Source organism: Mixophyes fleayi, chromosome 2 (genome assembly GCF_038048845.1).
Source record: "Mixophyes fleayi isolate aMixFle1 chromosome 2, aMixFle1.hap1, whole genome shotgun sequence".
NCBI lineage: Eukaryota > Metazoa > Chordata > Amphibia > Anura > Limnodynastidae > Mixophyes > Mixophyes fleayi.
This window is the reverse complement of record NC_134403.1, coordinates 247,246,794-247,266,649: the sequence shown is the minus strand read 5'-3', so window position 1 is coordinate 247,266,649 and position 19,856 is coordinate 247,246,794. Positions and strand designations below refer to the sequence as shown.

At 41.9% G+C, this 19,856-nt stretch overlaps 1 protein-coding gene across 3 annotated transcripts in view; it reads left to right on the top strand.

The window, feature by feature from the left end:
* Positions 1-9,495: 9,495 nt before the first annotated feature.
* The window catches only part of PPARD (peroxisome proliferator activated receptor delta), an 88,659-nt gene continuing 78,298 nt past the window's right edge, over positions 9,496-19,856 (top strand). For all 3 annotated transcript variants that reach the window (XM_075195746.1, XM_075195745.1, XM_075195747.1), the window contains exon 1: positions 9,496-9,579. In XM_075195746.1, coding sequence (XP_075051847.1) covers positions 9,570-9,579 — 10 coding nt within the window. In that variant the 5' untranslated portion in view covers positions 9,496-9,569. The remainder of the gene's footprint in view (positions 9,580-19,856) is intronic.

Sequence of the window (19,856 nt, the reverse complement as noted above, 5' to 3'; positions counted from 1 at the left end):
AGGACTGCGCCCTGTGTGTCTCTCGCAGCAAAACCCATATCTCCTTGCGGGGGTTCTTGTGAAGACCGGAGGCACGTTAGATTCTGCACCTCCCTCTTGAACCATGTCAGCGCCAGTAGGTACATTCCAGTATCTCAATTTTGTGACAATATAATCTGGCCATGCCTACAGAGGGCACAGATGAACTGGCTGCCCGTGATTTGCTCATCTATCCTGCGTGGCGAGTCTGTAAGGATTGCCAGGGTTGGTGTTTGGGGTAGCAGAGATGAAGGAGTGCAGCTGAGGCTGCAACATCAAGGACATTAAACAACATGATGTTGTATAGACAGACGGCGAGATGGCAGCGTTAGGGCAGGATCAGGGCCATGAAGGAGTCGCTGAGTGCTCACAAATTTGGGTGTGGGCAATGGGGTAGGGAGAGGGAGAAAAAGAGGACATTGTCATAAGAGAGAAGTAAGACTGAGTTGGAGAAGCTGGAGATGACTCAAAAGCTGAAGACATCTAGGTCAAGGTAGTGACCATTAAGATGGGAGATTACATCCATTGGGTGAGGCCATTAGAGGAGTTTAGCATTAGAAATTTAGACAGTAGTACTGTTGGGTGTCAATTCGGATGTTGAAATCCCAAAGAATAAGTGAGAGGAGATGAGCAGAGAGGAAGTGAGAAAGCCTGATGTCACTGGATCACTGATAAATAACTTATGGTATAAATTTATTTAAAGGAAATAGCGCAGGGCGCTTATGTATATAATTGCAAATGTACTTATGTTTGATATTGTATTGCACTTTTTTAGTAGGAAATGTATTGGCCAGGAAAGGGATTTGCTTTTGTTTGTAACCTTGCTAGAGGAAATGCATTCATGTCTGAGGTATATGTTTGATTTCTGATAAGCATTTGTAAGTCTGTTGTGTAGTCTAGAGGATGTCCTCATTAAGGCTAATTAAGTCTATTCAATGTGAGTGACCAACACTTGAATGCACAACAGGAGGCCATCACCTGAATGCAGGTCCTGTTAGACAGCCAGAAACTCTAAACAATGGAGACAGAACTCAGGGTGATGTGGAAGTTAAATTGTGTTAGATGCAAAACTAGATTATATCCTGACATCTGATGGAAATCAAGTTGATATGGAAGTTCAATTGTTAGATGCAAAATTAGATTACATCCTGAGATATGAGGGAATATTCTAGACGGGTTGGAGCCAGATAGGTCCAAGGGGCTGGCTTACCCCTGCTAGGAGTTATGTCAGAACTGTATAAAAGGTGAGCTGTTTGAGCATGTAATATATCATTCTTCTGATTTCATCTGACCTGCTCACTGGTACCTTTAACCAGTGAGAGCAAATAAGCGTCTTGCTTCAAAGACCTGCTTGAAAACATCTTCAACATTGCTGTATTCCTGTGACCTGCAGATTAGACCCTAATTCTAATCAGTCCTCCGGCTGTCTCTGATGTTTGGACCCAAGCTTGTCCAGTACCACCGCTCTGCCTGCTACCCATGCAGCCTGGTGAGTGTAATAGGCCAGGGGGGGATCCATCCACAGCTTCCCTGATCCATAGTAAGAGGTCAGGAGTACCAGCCCAGGTACATCAGTAACAGGGTTCACTCACAGCATCAGTTACCCAGAAGAAACCTGGTACTGGATGCCGGTAAGGAGTCCAGTGGTGGCTGCACATGTAAGCCACTCCTACTACAGCAAGAGGGCGCATTTGGGGTAACAAAAAGGGAACGGTGGCAAAGTAAGCCCAGACGGTTCCCAGCAACAACAGGCAGGGTGGCATAGGCAGTCCATCCTGTCACACCAGACATCAAAGTTTTTGATGAATTGTGAGGCGGAGCAAGGTGGATAGTAGATATCAGCTACATGGAGGTGAAGAGGAAAAAATAGATGAATGTAACAAACTTCAAAGGAAGAGAAGAAGAGAGAGGGAGACATTATAGCTAAATTCAGAAGACAGTCGGATGCATACTCGACCACTGTGATGGTCACCAGAACGAGAAGAGTGGGTGAAGAAGAGGCTGCCTGAGGAGAGAGCATTGGTGGGAGGAGGTGCCCAAAGAGAAGATAAGGGCTGAGAGACAGAAGGAGTGGGAGAGGAAACGGTTGTGGGGGGTTGTGAGTTTGTTGCCTCGGATCTAGTATTCCAGAGTGCACAGGAGAAGGGGAGGCGGCAGAGAGCTGGGATGGGAATAAAATTGGATGGGTTGGAGGTGCGAGGAGAGTAGGAGTGTTTTGTAACAAAGTGAGTGAAGGGTATATTGGTGGTGCAGCGATGGGTACATTTACAGTCACAACTCTTTCACCCACCCCAATCTCTCTATACTTATATTTAAAAGTTTTCCTATTATTCATTCTATCATATCTCGTATCATATCTTTTCTCACTCATTCGATAACTATTCTTTAGATGAAAATAATATTTGTCCTTTCCTTCATCCAATACAACCATTCTAATTCTTTTTAAATCTTTCTAAATTCTTCCCTTCTCTCAAACATTCTCATAAACCAATTCTCAATACTTTATCCTCCAGCACACCCTTATTCATGTTCCACAAACTTTTATCTGTTTTTCAGTATACAATAAATCCCACATGTTAAACAATCATTGTCCAAAAACTGACACTTTCCTTTGCTTGTTGTTCTTACTCACATCCAGTCTGTATACATTCATTCCTCTATCAATGTGGTATGTTACTGGTACTGTTTTAATATTTTATGTGGTTGCTCAGTCAAAGAAAAACCTGTTTCCACATATGCCCAGTCTCATCCACCTTACCTTCACACTTCCCTGCAATCCCAGTTTTTTCATTATACAAGTAAAATTACCTACAACCACCACAAGTATCCTTCCAGGCAAACAAAACATCCCTATCATTTATTTTTGCAGGTGCATACACATTAAATATTCTGACTTTCCACCCTCTGTCCTTAACAGGAACTACACACCTCCTCCACAAAAATCTCAAATTCCAATTAAAATAGCCATCCTTTTGTGGGAGGTATTGTAAACTAACAGACTTAGAAGGATAGTATTTCTTTGCAGGTGTTCCTTTTTTGAGCCTCCTTGTTGACCAGAATGGCTTTCACTTTAGAATTAAAACCCATAACATTTAGGGTTCCTGATTTTTATTTCTTCATCCCATGCCACTAAAATGGCAAATTTCCCCAAATGTAACCAACTCCTCATCCACATATATCTAGGAGTCGGGGTGGTGTAGATAATGCAGGGCACATGGGGGTTGGGGGTTTAGATAATGCAGGGCTCTCTAGATTAAATCTTTAAACAGTTTGATCTTCTGAAAGCAAGGATATTGGGTTCCGCTCACACCCTTATGGTAATTTGTTTTCACCACTGTAATATCTAATAACTTTCTTTTTTCTCACTCTGTCTCTTTTTCCTTCTTTCTCCTCCAACTCACTCCACATGATTTTATTAGTGCTCAACATCTTAGCAGTACTTATCAGGTCTTCTATAGTTATAGGGCCTAATTCATTAGGGATGCCCATGCAGATCCGTGCCGTAATTGCGCAGTGCGTGCCCAGAAACAAACTATACGCCAGAGAGCACAAGTGTATGCAATTCATCTTCATACGCAAATGATACTTACAACAGCCTACAATTTCATGGGCGGCACGGGGAGGGGAAGTTGCATATTCATGTAGGAGCACATGAAGGAGGGAATACCCACCTCTCCCACTTGGAAACCCCAGAACTCACCTGATCCCGAGGGACTTTTGGACTCAGCACTTCCGAGATAACTCCTTTGAAAGCTGACTCTGCAACCTACTAAGATACAAGCACAGTTAGTAGTGTCCCAGCGGACCACCAGGAGGGAGACACTGCAGTCACCTCTGCGGGGCAGCTGCGATTGCTCTGGTCTGACACCAAGGAATGTCCACGTCTATACAGACACACTCCTGCCAGAGGTCACTACTCACTCCATGAGGGCAACAAGGAAATGTACATTTACTCACCCTCCTTCGGCCGAAACCATCCTGTCTTCTGTGTGGCCAGCAATACCAGTGAGTGAGATACAAAAGACATTTGCTTTCCCACAACATCCCCTCTAGGACTAGTCGATGTAGTGGACCACCCGGACTATACAGTCCTATCAGCACACGCAAGACTTAACAACAATCTGTCCTGCACACCAAACTGACCGGTTTCAGGTGTAGTGCTAGTCTACTAACTAGATAGCCACAATTCGACCTTTTGGCATCTCAAACTCATGGATACCCCACTACTCCACCTCCCGGTGAGCTACTCACAATTCCTTGGGGCTACAGTAGAGTCTAGCTCCCCACTACTATGAGACACAAACCGACACACAGGCCCAACTGTGATCCTGCAATGCCAGAGTCCACTGGATCAGAACACTACAGAGTGAGGTGCCTCAATCTGGAATTGTCAGTGGTCACTGCTGGAACTCAGGTTAGACACTCACGGCGCTCTGCAGGATACACAGACTGCACTGGAACCATCAGGAGCCCCTGCTGGAACTCAGAAAGAGACACCCAATTGGAACCAGCAACTTCCGTTACTGGAACTCAAAAGAGTGGTGCTGCATTGCCAGGGTAAAGTCTGTCCGTCGAACCTAGAGCAAAGTTCGCACCTCAGGGACTTAAGGGGCTAGGGGACCAGAGCAACAGGAACCTACCTTTAATGGGGGCTTGACTCTTGTATTATGCAAGGGAAAATAATATACAACTGACACCCCAGGGTATTACCTCGACACTCCTTGAGCAACCACCTCACAAATGGTTCTCTTGTGCCTCAGGCCTAATGCCTGTCTAGTGCCTACGCAAATACTTAGAGCCTAGTGCCCACTCAAATAGCCAGGGCCTAATGCCCACTAAATACCCAGATCCTAGTGCCCACTCAATGCCCAGAGCCTAGTGCCCTCTCAATACACAGGACTTATTGCTCAGCAAGCCAACCTGGTGCTCAGGCCTTGTGCCTGCTGTGGAAGGGCAAGGGTATAGACAGGACAGAGGTGCTGGCGTTTGCCTGGGAGGGGAGGTACCCACAAGGGCCTTACCTGTCTCTGGGTGTCCCCAGCTGGCCTACATCTCACCCTCTGCTGCCGTTCTCAAGGGCTGCTGCTGTGGTGCTTCTGTTCTTCTCTTTGGGATCTTCTTCCTCTTCTGAAGCAGGGGTGCTCTTAGCCCTGACAAGGGCTCCCCGCTTCCGGCGTCTTCTTGTCTTGATCCCGTCGTCTGCGGCAGCTGCAGGCCAAGTCGCTCGCAGCCCTGACAAGGGTTCTCTGCCATCCGCAAGTCTTCACGGTCTTCTTATCTTCATCGCTCTAGCTGCTTCCTTCCATGACGTCTTGCTCCATCTCTCACTGATGACGAACTCCAAATGGTGCCTGAGATGATGGCTTAAATAGCCGCCGGTGCGCTGACACCATGAGACATCATTCTGCCGTTGCATGGCTACGCAGCAAGCCCTGATTGGCTCGCTGCAGCGTCAAAATTCAAGCAGCTGGGCAAGAAGCCCTGATTGACTCTCCGTACCGGCCATCAGGGAACCGAATTGCTCCCAATTCGCTGTCAGTATCTCCGGAGAGCCAACGCTGCAGTGGAGGAACTCACTGGACTTCCAAGTGAGTCCCCCACATGCACATAGTCAATTTACATTAAGGGTGTGCCAAGCTCGAGCACCGTAGAACTGTCTGATTCAAACTTTGGGCATCTCTAAGCTATATTTTTTCAGTCGTGTCGCTTGCACTAGCTACAGGTGTAAGTGCTGAGTGATAGTGATGAAGTGTATGCATGCTAGAACATGTGTTTGCAATCAAGTGCAACTGTAAAAATGTATTTTATGTACAGTAGACATTAATCTTGATAAATGTATTTCATGGGGGGAAAAATTTAAAAAGTAAACTTTTTGCCGATAATTAAATGCTTTTTTTTTTTATTTCTGTGCATTCTGATGGGATTTTTTTTCCCACATATGTATTGTACATATCCAACAGTGTGTTGTGCCTGTCGCAATATGGCAAGTGAGGTATCAGCAGAATGTACCTAGATCTGTATTCAGCAAGAGTCATGTGGCTCAATTTGCATTCTCATGTTTTTTGTGCCCTCCGAAGTTTCTGCAAGTGAAGGAATTTGTGCTTTCAGAAACCATTTTATGAAATGATTTTCATTGCTAGAAAATAAAGGGTAAACATTTATATGTTGGATTATATGACCTCCCATGTTTGCTCTCAAGATTTTTAAAAAGCACAACAATGTTCCGTCTTTCAAAATGATAGCATTATAAGCCTCGAATGAAGGGAAATCCTTCACACAAAACACTTCATTTATATTTGTAAACTATCATTTTAAATAACTTCCCTTACGACATAACTTGCCAATGTTCTCTCACTTTTCACCAGGAGTATGACTATATTTTTCACACCAGTCATTCATGCTGGGAAAGGCATGACATTATACAAGGCACCTCCCTGAAGGAAGGACCAAGCACAGCAGATACTTTTACACAGCTAGGTAGCCTATTACACAGATAAAACCTGAAAACAGCAGAAACCGTTAGCAAAGAGGCTCAGAGCTACTGGCTTTCATTTATCTCTGAAAGGTTTTTTTATGCCACACAGTTCCTTGGGCTAAGGAGAATTCACAGTAAGTATAAAGGGCCTCATTTAGTGTTGAGAACAATTTTGCAGTCTGAAAGTAAATGTAAAGTGCAGGCCACAAAATTACAGTTTTACCTGGGATTTTACATAGTGTGTAAGAATGCAGCTGCATCAAGATAAGCATTCCTTGATATGGCTACATGCTATATATGCCAGTCAAGCATCATCAACAACTTGATGATGATGATGACTAGCGTTTAAAATGAACTGATCTGCCAATTAATCAGCTTCCAGGGAACAGCTGTCCTGGCTCTATTTCCAGCAGGAAGCATGACACTAAAGAACACCAGGCTACACACAGCTAATCATCATCATCATCATGAACAGTTATTTATATAGCGCCAGCAAATTCCGTAGCAATTGGGAACAAACATTAATAAAACAATACTGGTTAATACATACAGAGAGAGAGGTAAGAGAACCCTGCTTGCAAGCTTACAATCTATGTGTCACGGACTTACCTGATCCCCGCCGCTCCGTCCAGCCGCACTTCCGCATTCAGGACCATGTGACCGCACCCGGAGGCGGTCACATGACCACAACCTAGAGGCGGGGATTTTGAATCCCCTTCAGTATAAAAACCTCACTCTGACACTCGCTGAGTGTCAGAGCAACACTTACCTGTTCCTGGCTCCTGCTCTTCGTGGATTGCAGTGTCTTCCTGTTTCCAGTGTCTCCTGTGTGCTGATCTCTGCCTGTTTGACTTCCCTGGCTCTCCAATCCCTGTGTACCGACCCGGCTTGCTGACCATTCTCCTATTCTTGTGACCCGTGTACCGAACCTGGCTTGTTGACTCCGAGTTGCCTTCTGATTCTGCCTGACTCCATTCCTGTGTACCGAACCGGCTTGTTGACTCCGCTACCACCGCTTCACTCCGCTGTACTACATCTTGAGGCGAACCTGGGGACCGCGACCTGCGACTCCTGGCAGCGAAGCCCACCCCGCCTTGCGGCGGTTCTTGGTGAACACCGGGGAGATCGTTAGACTCCGCACCTCAGGTAAGCCAGCGCTAATCAAGATTAGTAATATAGTATCCAGAATCTGTTACACTATGGGACAATGGGAGTTTGAAACACAAGGGCATGTGCTACATCATATTGCACAGTGGACCAGCTAGAATGCTAAGGTAAAAGTATTGAGTGGGCTGTGTGATCAGTCACACAGCAATGTTGGTCATAGGGTTGATGTTTTGTGTTAGCTGTGTAGAGGGTGGTAATAGGATAATCTAGGGAGATTAAGATGCTGGTTTGGATTAAGCTAATCCAAAAGACTGCCTGGCAGCAAGAAAGCAAGAGCCGCCTATAGAAACAGCAAAGGAAAGATGCTCTATTATGATAAATGGTGAAGGACAGTTAAGCTGGGTACACACTACAGAAATTTCGACCAACTTTTTATGCTGAGCGATTTTACATGCGATCGATGGTCCGATCGCTCGGTCCATGGACTGCATACACACTACCCTTGTTTAGGACGATAAAGGGAAGAGCGGACGTCCCTTTAGCGACTTTTTACAGCCATGTTGTCATGAGCAATGACTGTAATTTCGTACTCACTGTTGTGGATCGGTCGGAAGTTTATACACACTACACAGCGGAGACGAGATTGGAACGAAAATATTAAACGGTACGACCAACCAAATGAAGAGATAATCGTCCATTTGGGCAGACTTTCGACCATCGTGTCAATGCACACACTGACCCGACTTTTAAATGAGCGGTCGTATGTCGGCTGTTTGAGCCGATTATTGGACGAAAACAGTGTAGTGTGTACCCAGCTTTAGAGTTGCCAACAGCTTACTGTTTTAAGATTTCTACAGTATCTGATTCATGTTTCGTGCTTTCTGCTAGCTCTCCTGCTTCCAATTATATTACTCCTCCCATATGAGGTGTATTATGCAGTCATTGGTGACACCTTGCCAATACAGACACTATGACATGGTAAATTGCCAATGTAGATCTAGGTTTATTGACATCATTTATATGCTTTAAAGAACAACAGATAGGATTGTTTTAGTTGCATACAAGTCCTTTCTCTCACTGCACATGTGCAAAACTTGCAACTGTATATTGAATTGAGCGTATCTTATTTATTTATTTACTATAGCACCTTCATACTCTGCAGCACTCTACAATTCAGAACAAAAACAGTAATAATACAAGACTGGCTATTAACAGACAGAGAGGTAGGGGGCTCTGCTGGCAAGTTTACAATCTATCTTGAAATCACTGTTAGAGGCATAAGGTTAAGTGCTACATAGTGCATATTGGTCCAGCCAGACTTCAATGGGAAACATGCTTTGAAGACATATGTGATCCAGTCACACAACAATGTCGATTTGATGGTCAGAGGGTTGTTTGAGCATAGATGGCGTATAAATGTAAGTTTACATTTTATGCTGCAGCAGACAATCGCATACTAATATCCTTAACTCTAACTTTAAAAATTGAATTAAATTATATTCATTTGAAAGACTTGCAAAATTATAATTATTTTTTTGCAGTTATTACTGGTACATGTTCAACAAAAGCACCACTTGAAAGCATGCTTAGTGTAAAACTGCTTAGATCAGCAACATATTAAACAAGTTACAATTTACATTTCGTAGTGAAAAATCTACCACCTTCAGCAGCACTTCAATTTAATTATGCAGTACATGTATCCAGCAGCATAGATCAATGTTTAAGCACAAACTGGACATTGTATACAAAGTAACAAGTATGAGTAAGAGAAAGGATGCAGAAGCTTGGGTGAGGGGAAGAGATTTAAAGAGTTTGTGAGGAATGCACCTAATACTCTCCACCCCCACATCACACACATTCCAGCTGCCTGCTGTGATGTCATCGGAGTCACAGGAAGTAGCATAATATGAAGGGGGATGGGATAGCTCTTTAAATCCTGAATAAAAAAATCTTGTCACATCGCAGACAGATGAAAGACGGTAAATTATAAATACTTTAACTCTTAATACCTAAGATGGATTTCAGCAATATGTATGTATGCATGTTACCATGTGTTAAGCACTATCTATGTATGCACAAAGTTGACTGAGTGTGGTTTACAGTTTATTTACAGCAGGCATAAGTAATAGGGAGGGTCTTTAGGATAATGTACTGTATGTTTGTGTGTATAATTATATGGAATTTGTAGAACATAGAAAAAGTTTTTTAATTCTATTATCTACAGATAAAGCAATATATTTAAAGACTGTACAGAACGAGTATAGTTTGCATGAATATATTTATTAAACAAATGTCTCAACTGTGTAAATATTATTTCCCCAAAACAAAAGAATAAGATGTTAAATACACCCTCTCCTTTATAAGTCAAATGTAATATTTCATCTTCTTTGTTTTTTAAACATAAACAGAAATATTTGTATCATGTCAATATAATCCAGATAGTAAGAGACTGTCCAGGCATTAACCTTTGCTTTTATTATTATAGTATTCTTACCTCTTTGTCTTTTTTACCCAGTTTGTTAATTACTGTGTTTGTCCCCAATTTTAAAGTGCTATGGAATTTGCTGGTGCTATATAAATAAATGTTGGTGAAGATAGTATAATGTATATTCTGAGCAATTCAGTCAAGTGTCTCCATCTGCGAATCTGGGGCCTGATTCATATTGGAATGCAACGTGAATGCATCTTGTGATTAAAAAAACGGAAGTAACTTGCATGCACATTTGCCCATATTCAAGTACAAGCGGATTTCACAAAACGCTTCCAATTAAATATGGTTTTAAGGATGCCCTGGCTGTAAGTTACTTGCCATATGCAGGCAACAGACTGCAGGATATGCACATGCTTATGTGCAATATCAAGTCCCATCAGAATGCATACAAAAATAAAAATCTATGAAATTAACAAATTAACCACTCTTAATACTATTAACATTCATAAAAAATACCTCTACAAAATAAAAAAAAGGCTTTTTTTTAATGTAAAATGCATTATTCAGTATGTTTTTAAGGCGTACTGTACATTTTTATAGTTTCTCATACTTACAAAACTTATGTATTGTTGCTTGCAAAACTTGTGTTTTCTTTCTTCACCCCCCCCCCCTCCCCGATTAAATACATGAATCTGGATGGTATTGAAGTCTCCTGTACATACAATGCATTTTTGCAGTTGCTTCTTATTGTAAAATGATTTTTTTTAAATATAAAATACATTATTCAGGATGTTGTTAATGCGTACGGTACATAAAATGCATTTTTATAGTTTCTCTTACTTGCAAAAACATGTTTTGACACCCATACATGTCGGTCATCACTATCAGTCAGCACTTACACCTGCCCTGCAGCTGGTGCAAGTGAAACAACTAAAAACATGTACCTAAGAGATGCTCAGAGCATGAAGCGGACGAACGTGCATGCACTCACCCTTATTGTACATTGCCTACGTGCGTCCGCCCCTTTCCTCCCCTGTTCTACACGTCAAGTCGTAGGCAGTTGAAAGTGTCATTTGTGTTTCGACTTGAATTGTATGAAATTGCATTGACTGGTGTAATGTCTATTTCTGAGGATACGCAGAGCAGTTTCACACAAGATACGGCACGCAACGAGATTTATGTCCAGAAAACTAATTTCCAATACCTTCAAGGTCATGTAAGTTTCAGGTCAATGTGCATGGCTATAAAGCCCTGCAGTTGTCACAAATAACAGAACATGATTAAAGTTTTACAATCTCCACCTTTGTACAATCATTTAAATCAAACTTACATACTTTTCATGGCTTGCTCAAAATAATGTGCATTTAGGGAGACTGTGAGGAAACAGGGTGCTACTGGACTGAGAACTTTGTATTCATCACCTGTTTCTCACGGTTTAATGTACTTTTTAATCCTTGCCCAGTCTAAGTATATACACCAGAGCATCGGTGTATTATGTGTATTATTATTTCATGTTATTAGGTACATTTTGCCCTTGCTATTACCTGCAATATTGTATGTAGTATAAATATAAAGAATATTGCCATACTGTGTGAAAATAACAGGACAGCAGCAGTCATTTTGCTTGTGTTAGCTAAAGTAATTACCATTTGTCTCAAATGTCCATTGTTATGAGGTTATGGGGGTAAATGTATGAACCTCCGGATTCTTCAACTCCGGCGAGTTCAGCGTCTTCAGCGCTTAAATTTAAAGCGGCGCTGCCTTGTAAAGGGAGTTCAGCGTCTTCAGCGCTTAAATTTAAAGCGGCGCTGCTTTGTAAAGGGAAGTTTCCCTTTACAAGGCAGCGCCGCTTTAAATTTAAGCGCTGAAGACGCTGAACTCACCGGAGTTGAAGAATCCGGAGGTTCATACATTTACCCCTTGGTGTGTATTCAGAACAATGTCTGAGTTAACTAGCCGGCAGCCCATGTTAATTAGCTAGGTCAATAGGTAATCTGAGAGGTAATAAGGTTAGAACTTCTAAATGATATGCAATGTGCCTCCACAGTAATATATTGGGTGAAATAGCATTGGGAAATGTATCAATATAAATGTTATTGTATCATCATCATCACCATTTATTTATATAGCACCACTAATTGCGCAGCACTGTACAGAGAACTCACATCAGTCTCTGCCCCATTAAGGCTTACAGTCTAAATTCGCAAACACACATACACACACAGACTAGGGTCAATTTGTTAGCAGCCAATTAACCTACCAGTATGTTTTTGGAGTGTGGGAGGAAACCGGAGCACCCAGAGGAAACCCATGCAAACACGGGGAGTACATACAAACTCCTCACGGATAAGGCCATGGTCGGGAATTGAACTCATGACCCCAGTGCTGTAAGGCAGAAGTGCTAACCACTTAGCCACCGTGCTTCCCGTGTATCAAAATGTATCACAGATTCAGATTGCATAACACTGCTGATACAATGTGTCAAAAGTCTTATTATTTCATGTAAGCGTGCAATGTCAATATTATAACCCCATGTTTTGTGTATCCAGCCAAAATAGCTAATTGAGTCAAGCCATTCCATTGTATAATCAAAGTAGCAGAGATTGCATGTCTAAAGCTGGGTACACACTACACGGTTTTCTTCCAATAATCGGCTCAATCAGGCGACATACGACCGCTCGTTCAAAAGTCGGGTCAGTGTGTGTAGTGACACGATGGTCGAAAGTCTGCCCAGATGGACGATTGTCGCCTCATTTGGTTGGTCGTACCGTTTAATATTTTCGTTTCCATTGTGTAGTGTGTATAAACTTCCGTCCGATCCACGACAATCGCCCGATACTTCCTCGACCTGGGGGGCGTGTGTATGTAAATTTTTGATGTCTGTCTCAGTACATGTTTTGTGTAGATGTGTATTGCACTTGTCTGGCTGCAGACCATTACACTTGTATAAAGCACATGTGTTATTACTCTTTGCGTCTATGTTGGCAATTTATTCATATTTACCCTTTATAAACTTTATCCTTTATCCTTTATAGACTATTAAAGTTATATTAACCTTTCTTAACTAATATTTGTGAAATACCTAGAATAAACCACACAGTGTTCATGCAACATTTTTATTGCAGCAAAAAAAAGTACAACAATTTTTAAACACACAGGTGTCTGACTGAAAAGATCCGCATGAGACGTGAGCGCGCCCATACCAATCAGAGCGCAGACTACTGCAGAGCACTGCAGAGTATTATTTTTATTATTTAGTATTTTTAAAGGTGCTACTGGTTTGTGGCAAAACAGGTCTTGATGTTGCTTGGGTTTCTATCCCCTTTGATTTATTTATCTACGAAACAAGGAAATAAAAAATGTTTACCATTTAACTTCTATATATTTATATTCAACGACATAAATACTCTCATTTTCTCACCTTGCACACTGCTCGAGATCAGTTTATGTCTTGGTCCCTGTGGCGCAATCGCAATAATAGCGGGCTTAACCTCCATACGTTCTGGAAAACAGGCGCCATTTTGGTTATTATAACTGTACAGGTATGTGCCCAAAGCATTTAGCTGTCTACACATGTTCACTGAAATACCTTTGTGTCGAACTTCCTTTACATATTTTTCTTTTTCAATTTTTTCTTGTTTGATAACAGGAGTAACATTAGTGGTATCAGTGGTATCTAAAGAGGCCTTCTCACCGTTAATTCTTCGTTCTAAATTAGTTTACAAATTAGGCGTTTACATTGCTTTATGTGACACTAGAATGAAATAAGTCCTTCAAGCAGTTACACTACATGTGTTACTGACATTTTTTAATGCCGTTGTCATCCTGGTCCAGTACTTTGACCATCATCTCCACCTCTCTTGGGCTCATTGGATTTGCTCTTTGATCTTCTTGAGTATCTCCATCCTCCACCTTAACTTTTCCAACATTTTTTGGCCCTTCCAGCACCAACTCTGACTCAGTCTCCGTCTCCATAGCTGCAACCCCCACTGACAACTTCTCCTCACCCGCAACCCCCACTGACACCTTCTTCTCAACCTTAACACCCACTGCCACTTTTTCACTTGCCATCTTCTCACGCTCCTCTGCGCCAAACAGGTTCCTCTGTCATTTTATACACTCAGACATGGGTGTTCGTTTCTGCTGTAGACCAATCAGCGATGATGCACGCCGAGAATGGAGCATTCCTTTACATACGAAGGGATTTTATTATTAGGGAATAATCATTGCATTGTACTTTAGCAGTTTAATGTTTTTCTAAATTTTATGTATCTTACTAAACCTTCTATTAAATATGAATGGATGAAGAGACAGTGCTGCCTTCGCTTTTATGAAGCTTTGGGTGTTAACTATAGTGAAAGCTCTGCCCCTTTAGGCTAATGTCTTTGGTATATCGTTACATCCCCCGCAAATGTTGCTTCAGTGTGTACAAAATTGCAATCATTGCTCACGACAACATGGCTGTAGAAAGTCGCTAAAGGGACATCCGCTCTTCCCTTTATCGTCCTAAACAAGGCTAGTGTGTATGCAGTCCATGGACCGAGCGATCGGACCATCGATCGCATGTAAAATCGCTCTGCATAAAAAGTTGGTTGAAATTTCTGTAGTGTGTACCTAGCTTAACAGCTAAAGTGTCCACTGAGAGACCCCTGCAGTAAGGGGGATTTTTGAGACATTTGACCCTACTTCCTGTGTATACAGTGAAGAATATAGGGAGAGGAGAATGCCAAAGGAGCTATTCTAGCTTGGAGTATCCTGGTGTACAAGACATCAGTGAACAGGACTTTGGGCCAGGCATCGTGGTGCCGCTGGAGGAAATCCTACCAGGACAGGGTTGGTGTGAGCCAGTAACCCAGTCTGAGCAACACCATAAATGTTTTGCTAATCGGTAGTGGTAATTGCAGGAGGATAAGACTCTGAAAGAGGCCAAGGTTATTACTTTAGAGTGCTGACTGCAAGAGGCTGCTGGAGGATACATGCTACCATTTACCCTGTAACTTGTGAACGTCTTGTGGTGTTGTGCTGTCGTAATAAAGTCTTATTTTGGATATTTTCTGGTCTACCCGAGTAAGTTGAATCCCACAGAGGGTAACTGCCATCCCAGCTAAGGGTGGTATCCTCACAGCGACGTTCCCTGTTTAGCATGGGCCAAATAGACAAGGTCTCCCTGCAAAAGGACTTGAATTTTATAGGTCTCTAGGAGGTACCAGTAATCAGGTCACCATTTCTACCTTCCAGGCGCTCTTTCTACAGGAAAGCATATCTTTGGATACATTGGACCTGATTTATGGACAGATATATGTCCATTTGCGTAGTGTATAATGCGTGAAACAGCTCTGCACATGCCTAAAAATATATTTTACTCCATTCAACACAATTATGTGTCATCTATGTATGAACAAAAATGACATTTACGACTGCCTAGGACTTGAAAAGTGGAATGAGGGAGGGAAGGGGCAGACTAACGTAGTCATGAACAGTAAGTGTGTTCCAACGCAGATGCAGCTGATTCAAGTCCTAGGTTTCTCATAAGTACACTGGGTTTCATCCGTATCATTTGCTCCAACTACAGTGCAGGTGTAAATGTTGATTGATAAAGCTAACTGACATGATATAGTCATTGAATTAAGAAGTGGACGTATGTGTGTCTGTAACTGTCACAGAACAACTGTATGCAATATAGACTATAAAAACACACTGTGAATGTAAAATTAACTTAAGGTGCTTTTTTTTTTTAAACTCACAAAAACTATGTTAGGAACCCCTCCAGCCGGCACAACACAACCCGGAATCTGATCTGCCAATCAGGTGTTCACGGGAGCCCCTGATGGTGGGGACAGACTGGGCCGCAGACTGACAGAGGGTTGTGAAGTGTGTACCGGCTGGGGAGAACCCAGGCAAGAAGAGTCAGGTCCACGCAGAGGTCAAGGGCCGGCAGCAGACAACAGTATCGATAAATAAGCTGAGGTCAGGGGTCACAGGCAAATAGCAGAACCGGTAAGCAGGCCAGAGATCAGGGTCACAGGAAACACGAGCGAAGTCCAATTCAAAGCCAAGGGTCATACACGGGGAGTCAGTAGTGGTATCAGAATACAGGAACATGAACTAGCAGGTCAGCAGACTGGAGCACAGAAGCTATAACCGGCAATGAGGTAGCAGACCTCATTGCCTTAAATAGTGAGGACAGCCAATCAGAGCCTGGCTCTGATAATACCCAGCCCCCTGCACCTAAATTGATTAGCCCGCAGGCTAGTAATATTGGTGGGCGCATGCGCCCGGCTTCTCATTGCCGGAACGCAGCGCTGAAGCGTCCCTCCGTTGCCCCGGCAACGGCCGGGTCATAGGCGGAAGTGATGTCCCGGTCGCCATAGCGACGGCCGGGACGCAGGTAGGAGAGTCGCGGCGGCCGGGCACCGCCGCGGCTCGTAACAAACTGGACATATTCAGCTATAGGGGGATTTAAAGAAATGTCTCTTGTTGAATATGGGTGTAGGTACGCTCTGCACTGACAGACACAATATACTGCGGGATATGTCCAATACATAGTAGATTATAAAATCCCAGGCGAACGCATGGAAAAAAAATTGTTACCTGTTAAAGCTATAGTCATTAATGAAAAGAAAAATTTAAAAAGTTTCTTTCTTTACCCCCCCACCCATTAAATACATTAATCAGGATGATACTGCCACCAACTGAAGCAAGAGGTGCTAACAAGGTGGAATTCCACCCTTTATATGCTTCTGAGGATGGAGGAACAGCAAAAAGCCATCCATGCTTACTCTACAAACCATGACATTGGGAAAGAAGGGGGAATGTATTTTAGCTCAGCACAGTGGAGAATACTTTCCGTGTTGTGCAAGGTGCTGAAACCATTTGAAATAGTCACCTGTGAAGTGAGCTCAGACACTGCTACCTTGAGACAAGTGATTTCCTTAATTAGACTTCTGGAAAAGCAGCTTGAGAAATTGAAGGAGGAGGTGAAGCAAAGCAATTACGCTAAGTATGTCAGACTTGTAGATCAAGGACTTTATTCGCTTCGCTAGGATCCAAGAGTTATCAAAATCTTGAAATCGGATCATTACATTTTGGCGACTGTGTTTGATCCTCGGTTTAAGAGCTGTGTCTTCTCTTTATTTCCAACTGACCCATATCTCAAGAAATGCAATGAGCTCTTGGTGAGCAAGTTGACAGCTCAAGTGGTACGTGACATGACAGCGTCTTTTCCTTCTGTTTCTCAGGCAGCTGCTACTAGGAAAAAACTTAGCTTTTCCAAGAGACCCAGGGATGATGCAGATGAGTCAGCACAACATTTTGACATCTGGTTTGGTATAAAAGAATTGACCAAAAATCGTGACACATCAGATTCAGAAATGACACCAATCCCTAAGGAGAGTCCATCCACAAGTGCTATGTGTAATTGTGACCATTCTGATAGTGTACCCATAAAAAAGGCCCCTTTCAGCATTTCTGCTGATGTGTGCCTGAACAGCCCGAGTGTAGCCAGTGATACACCAATTGAGGATGGCACTTTGGAATTGGAACAGGATTAGTATGGTAATGCCATCAGATATATCCCTATTTAAATAAACCATCATACATTTTTATATTTTCTTGAAACTGTACACAATTTTGACAACTAACTTTAGCAGGTAATTATAAATGTATTAAAATGTTTTGCCATGATTAAGCCATGATTAAGACGTTGGCGTCTTGCTACACAAGTTCTGCTCTGCCTAAAATTTTCTATTATTTAGCTGATTTAAGAGATAAAGGGCTAGATTTACTAAGCTGCGGGTTTGAAAAAGTGGGGATCTTGCCTATAGCAACCAATCAGATTCTAGCTGTCATTTTGTAGATGGTACTAAATAAATGAAAGATAGAATCTGATTGGTTGCTATAGGCAACATCTCCACTTTCTCAAACCCGCAGCTTAGTGAATCTAGCCCAAAGTGTTGAAATGGCTGCATTGCCTACCATTAGGATGTATTCATTCCCTATACACAGTATGCCTGGGAGTATGCATGCCTAAATGTTATACATGTGGGGTGATTTACAAATTAGGAAATCGAACCTCCTCTAGCCCAGGGCCATATTGAACGGGAGATAATAGAATTGACTATATATTCAATTGTTATACAATTAATTAGATTCAAGCCAATCAAGCCATATGTTATTTAAATATTAACCCTATATCTACCCAAATAAATATCAAGCTTGGGGATCTATTGAGATTTTCAAATTAGAAGTGGGATATAGTATACTATATGGCTATTGACCTACAAGATCAGTAATGGAATAAAAATAAACCATTGGTCAATTTATAGAGCCTTTAGTCCTCCTGGAAAATCAATTAACTTGGTTACTCAGATCTTTATCACAAAAAAACCTACAAACAATAATAACTATAGACATAGAGAATTAAGGTATACTAAATTTTATTGTTTGTTGGTACTTATTGGTCAGCTATACATCTTTATACAACAAAGCAGATGAAATTCGGATCATAATTGTGTGAGATAGAAGTTTACAATCTGCAACAGCAACATGGTTTGACAGTTTTTTTCTGCCATTTTAACTGGTATTAAAATATTTTCATTCATCAATTTTTATTATTTTGCTGTAAGTTTTAATATAACTATCTGTTAATAAAAGGTCCATTAATATATGGGCATTATGGTTACCCTTCTTTCAGGCGTGCCCACCTTTTACTTAAGTCAGTTCTAAAACCTCATATTACTCTTGGACTTTTCTCCAACTAACAATGGATCTAGTCACTTCTCACTTTCCTCCCTCTTCTCTCTCTCTTCACACTCCTTTCCTCCTCTATATACTCTCTTTCCTCCTTCCCTCTTTCTATAAAAACTTTGGGACAATCGTTACTACTAAAATTATAAATATGGTTGACTTAGCGTTTCATATGTTCTATGCTGGTCGTTGACTTTGTTACTTTTTGACTATTTTTGCTAATAGTATGCACTCTGTCAATCATTCTCTGTTGTTATCATGACCCTGCAAAAATAAAACTTTTAAAAATAAATAAATATATGGGCATTATGTATCCTGAATTTTTGAGAATTATTTTTAATGTATATTAATAAAGATTTATCTTTTAATTTTTACTTGCAACAATCAGTGAGTGCCTCATGGATACACACTTTCCTTTCTCTCTTTTGCTCTAAATTATAAACATATTGTAAACATATATTGTGTGCTCTCAAGACATCTAGCAGTGTCACAAAGGCAGGTTTCTATGGTTTCAAATTAATGTGTGGGTGACGTAGCTGCTTGATGTAATGTAGATAGGTGGATGGATATTGTTGAAATGTGGAGCAGCTGAAGAGTGATGTTATTAAAGGGTAGGGTGATGGTGTTGCTGTAATGTTTTGTGGTGGAGGAGGTGCTTTTGCAGTAGTGTGTGTGGGGTGGATTGTTGTAGGTGAGGGGTTGGTATTGCTAATGTGGAGGGGATTATGGGTAATGCTGTAATGTGGAGGGGCTCACTGATATTGCTGTATTATGAAGGGGGTTGTAACTATATGTATTAAATGTAGATATGTGGGTTGTAAATGTAAAATGTGCAATATATATGTGTATAATTAAAAGAGAGTACATACCTTGTGCTGGGGCTACAGAGGCAGCCCTGTATCCCCTTCACTCTCCAGCAGCCAGCTTCAGTGGCTGGAGGGACTTAACAACCAGCTTCCTGGAATCAAATAGGTCCAGGAGGTGCAGCGCCTTTTGGCAGTACAAGGAAGCTAGCAAAGTCCCTAGTTGGATCTCAAAGAGCTTCAACTAGCGACAGGGCAGGGACTGCTGCACCGGGAT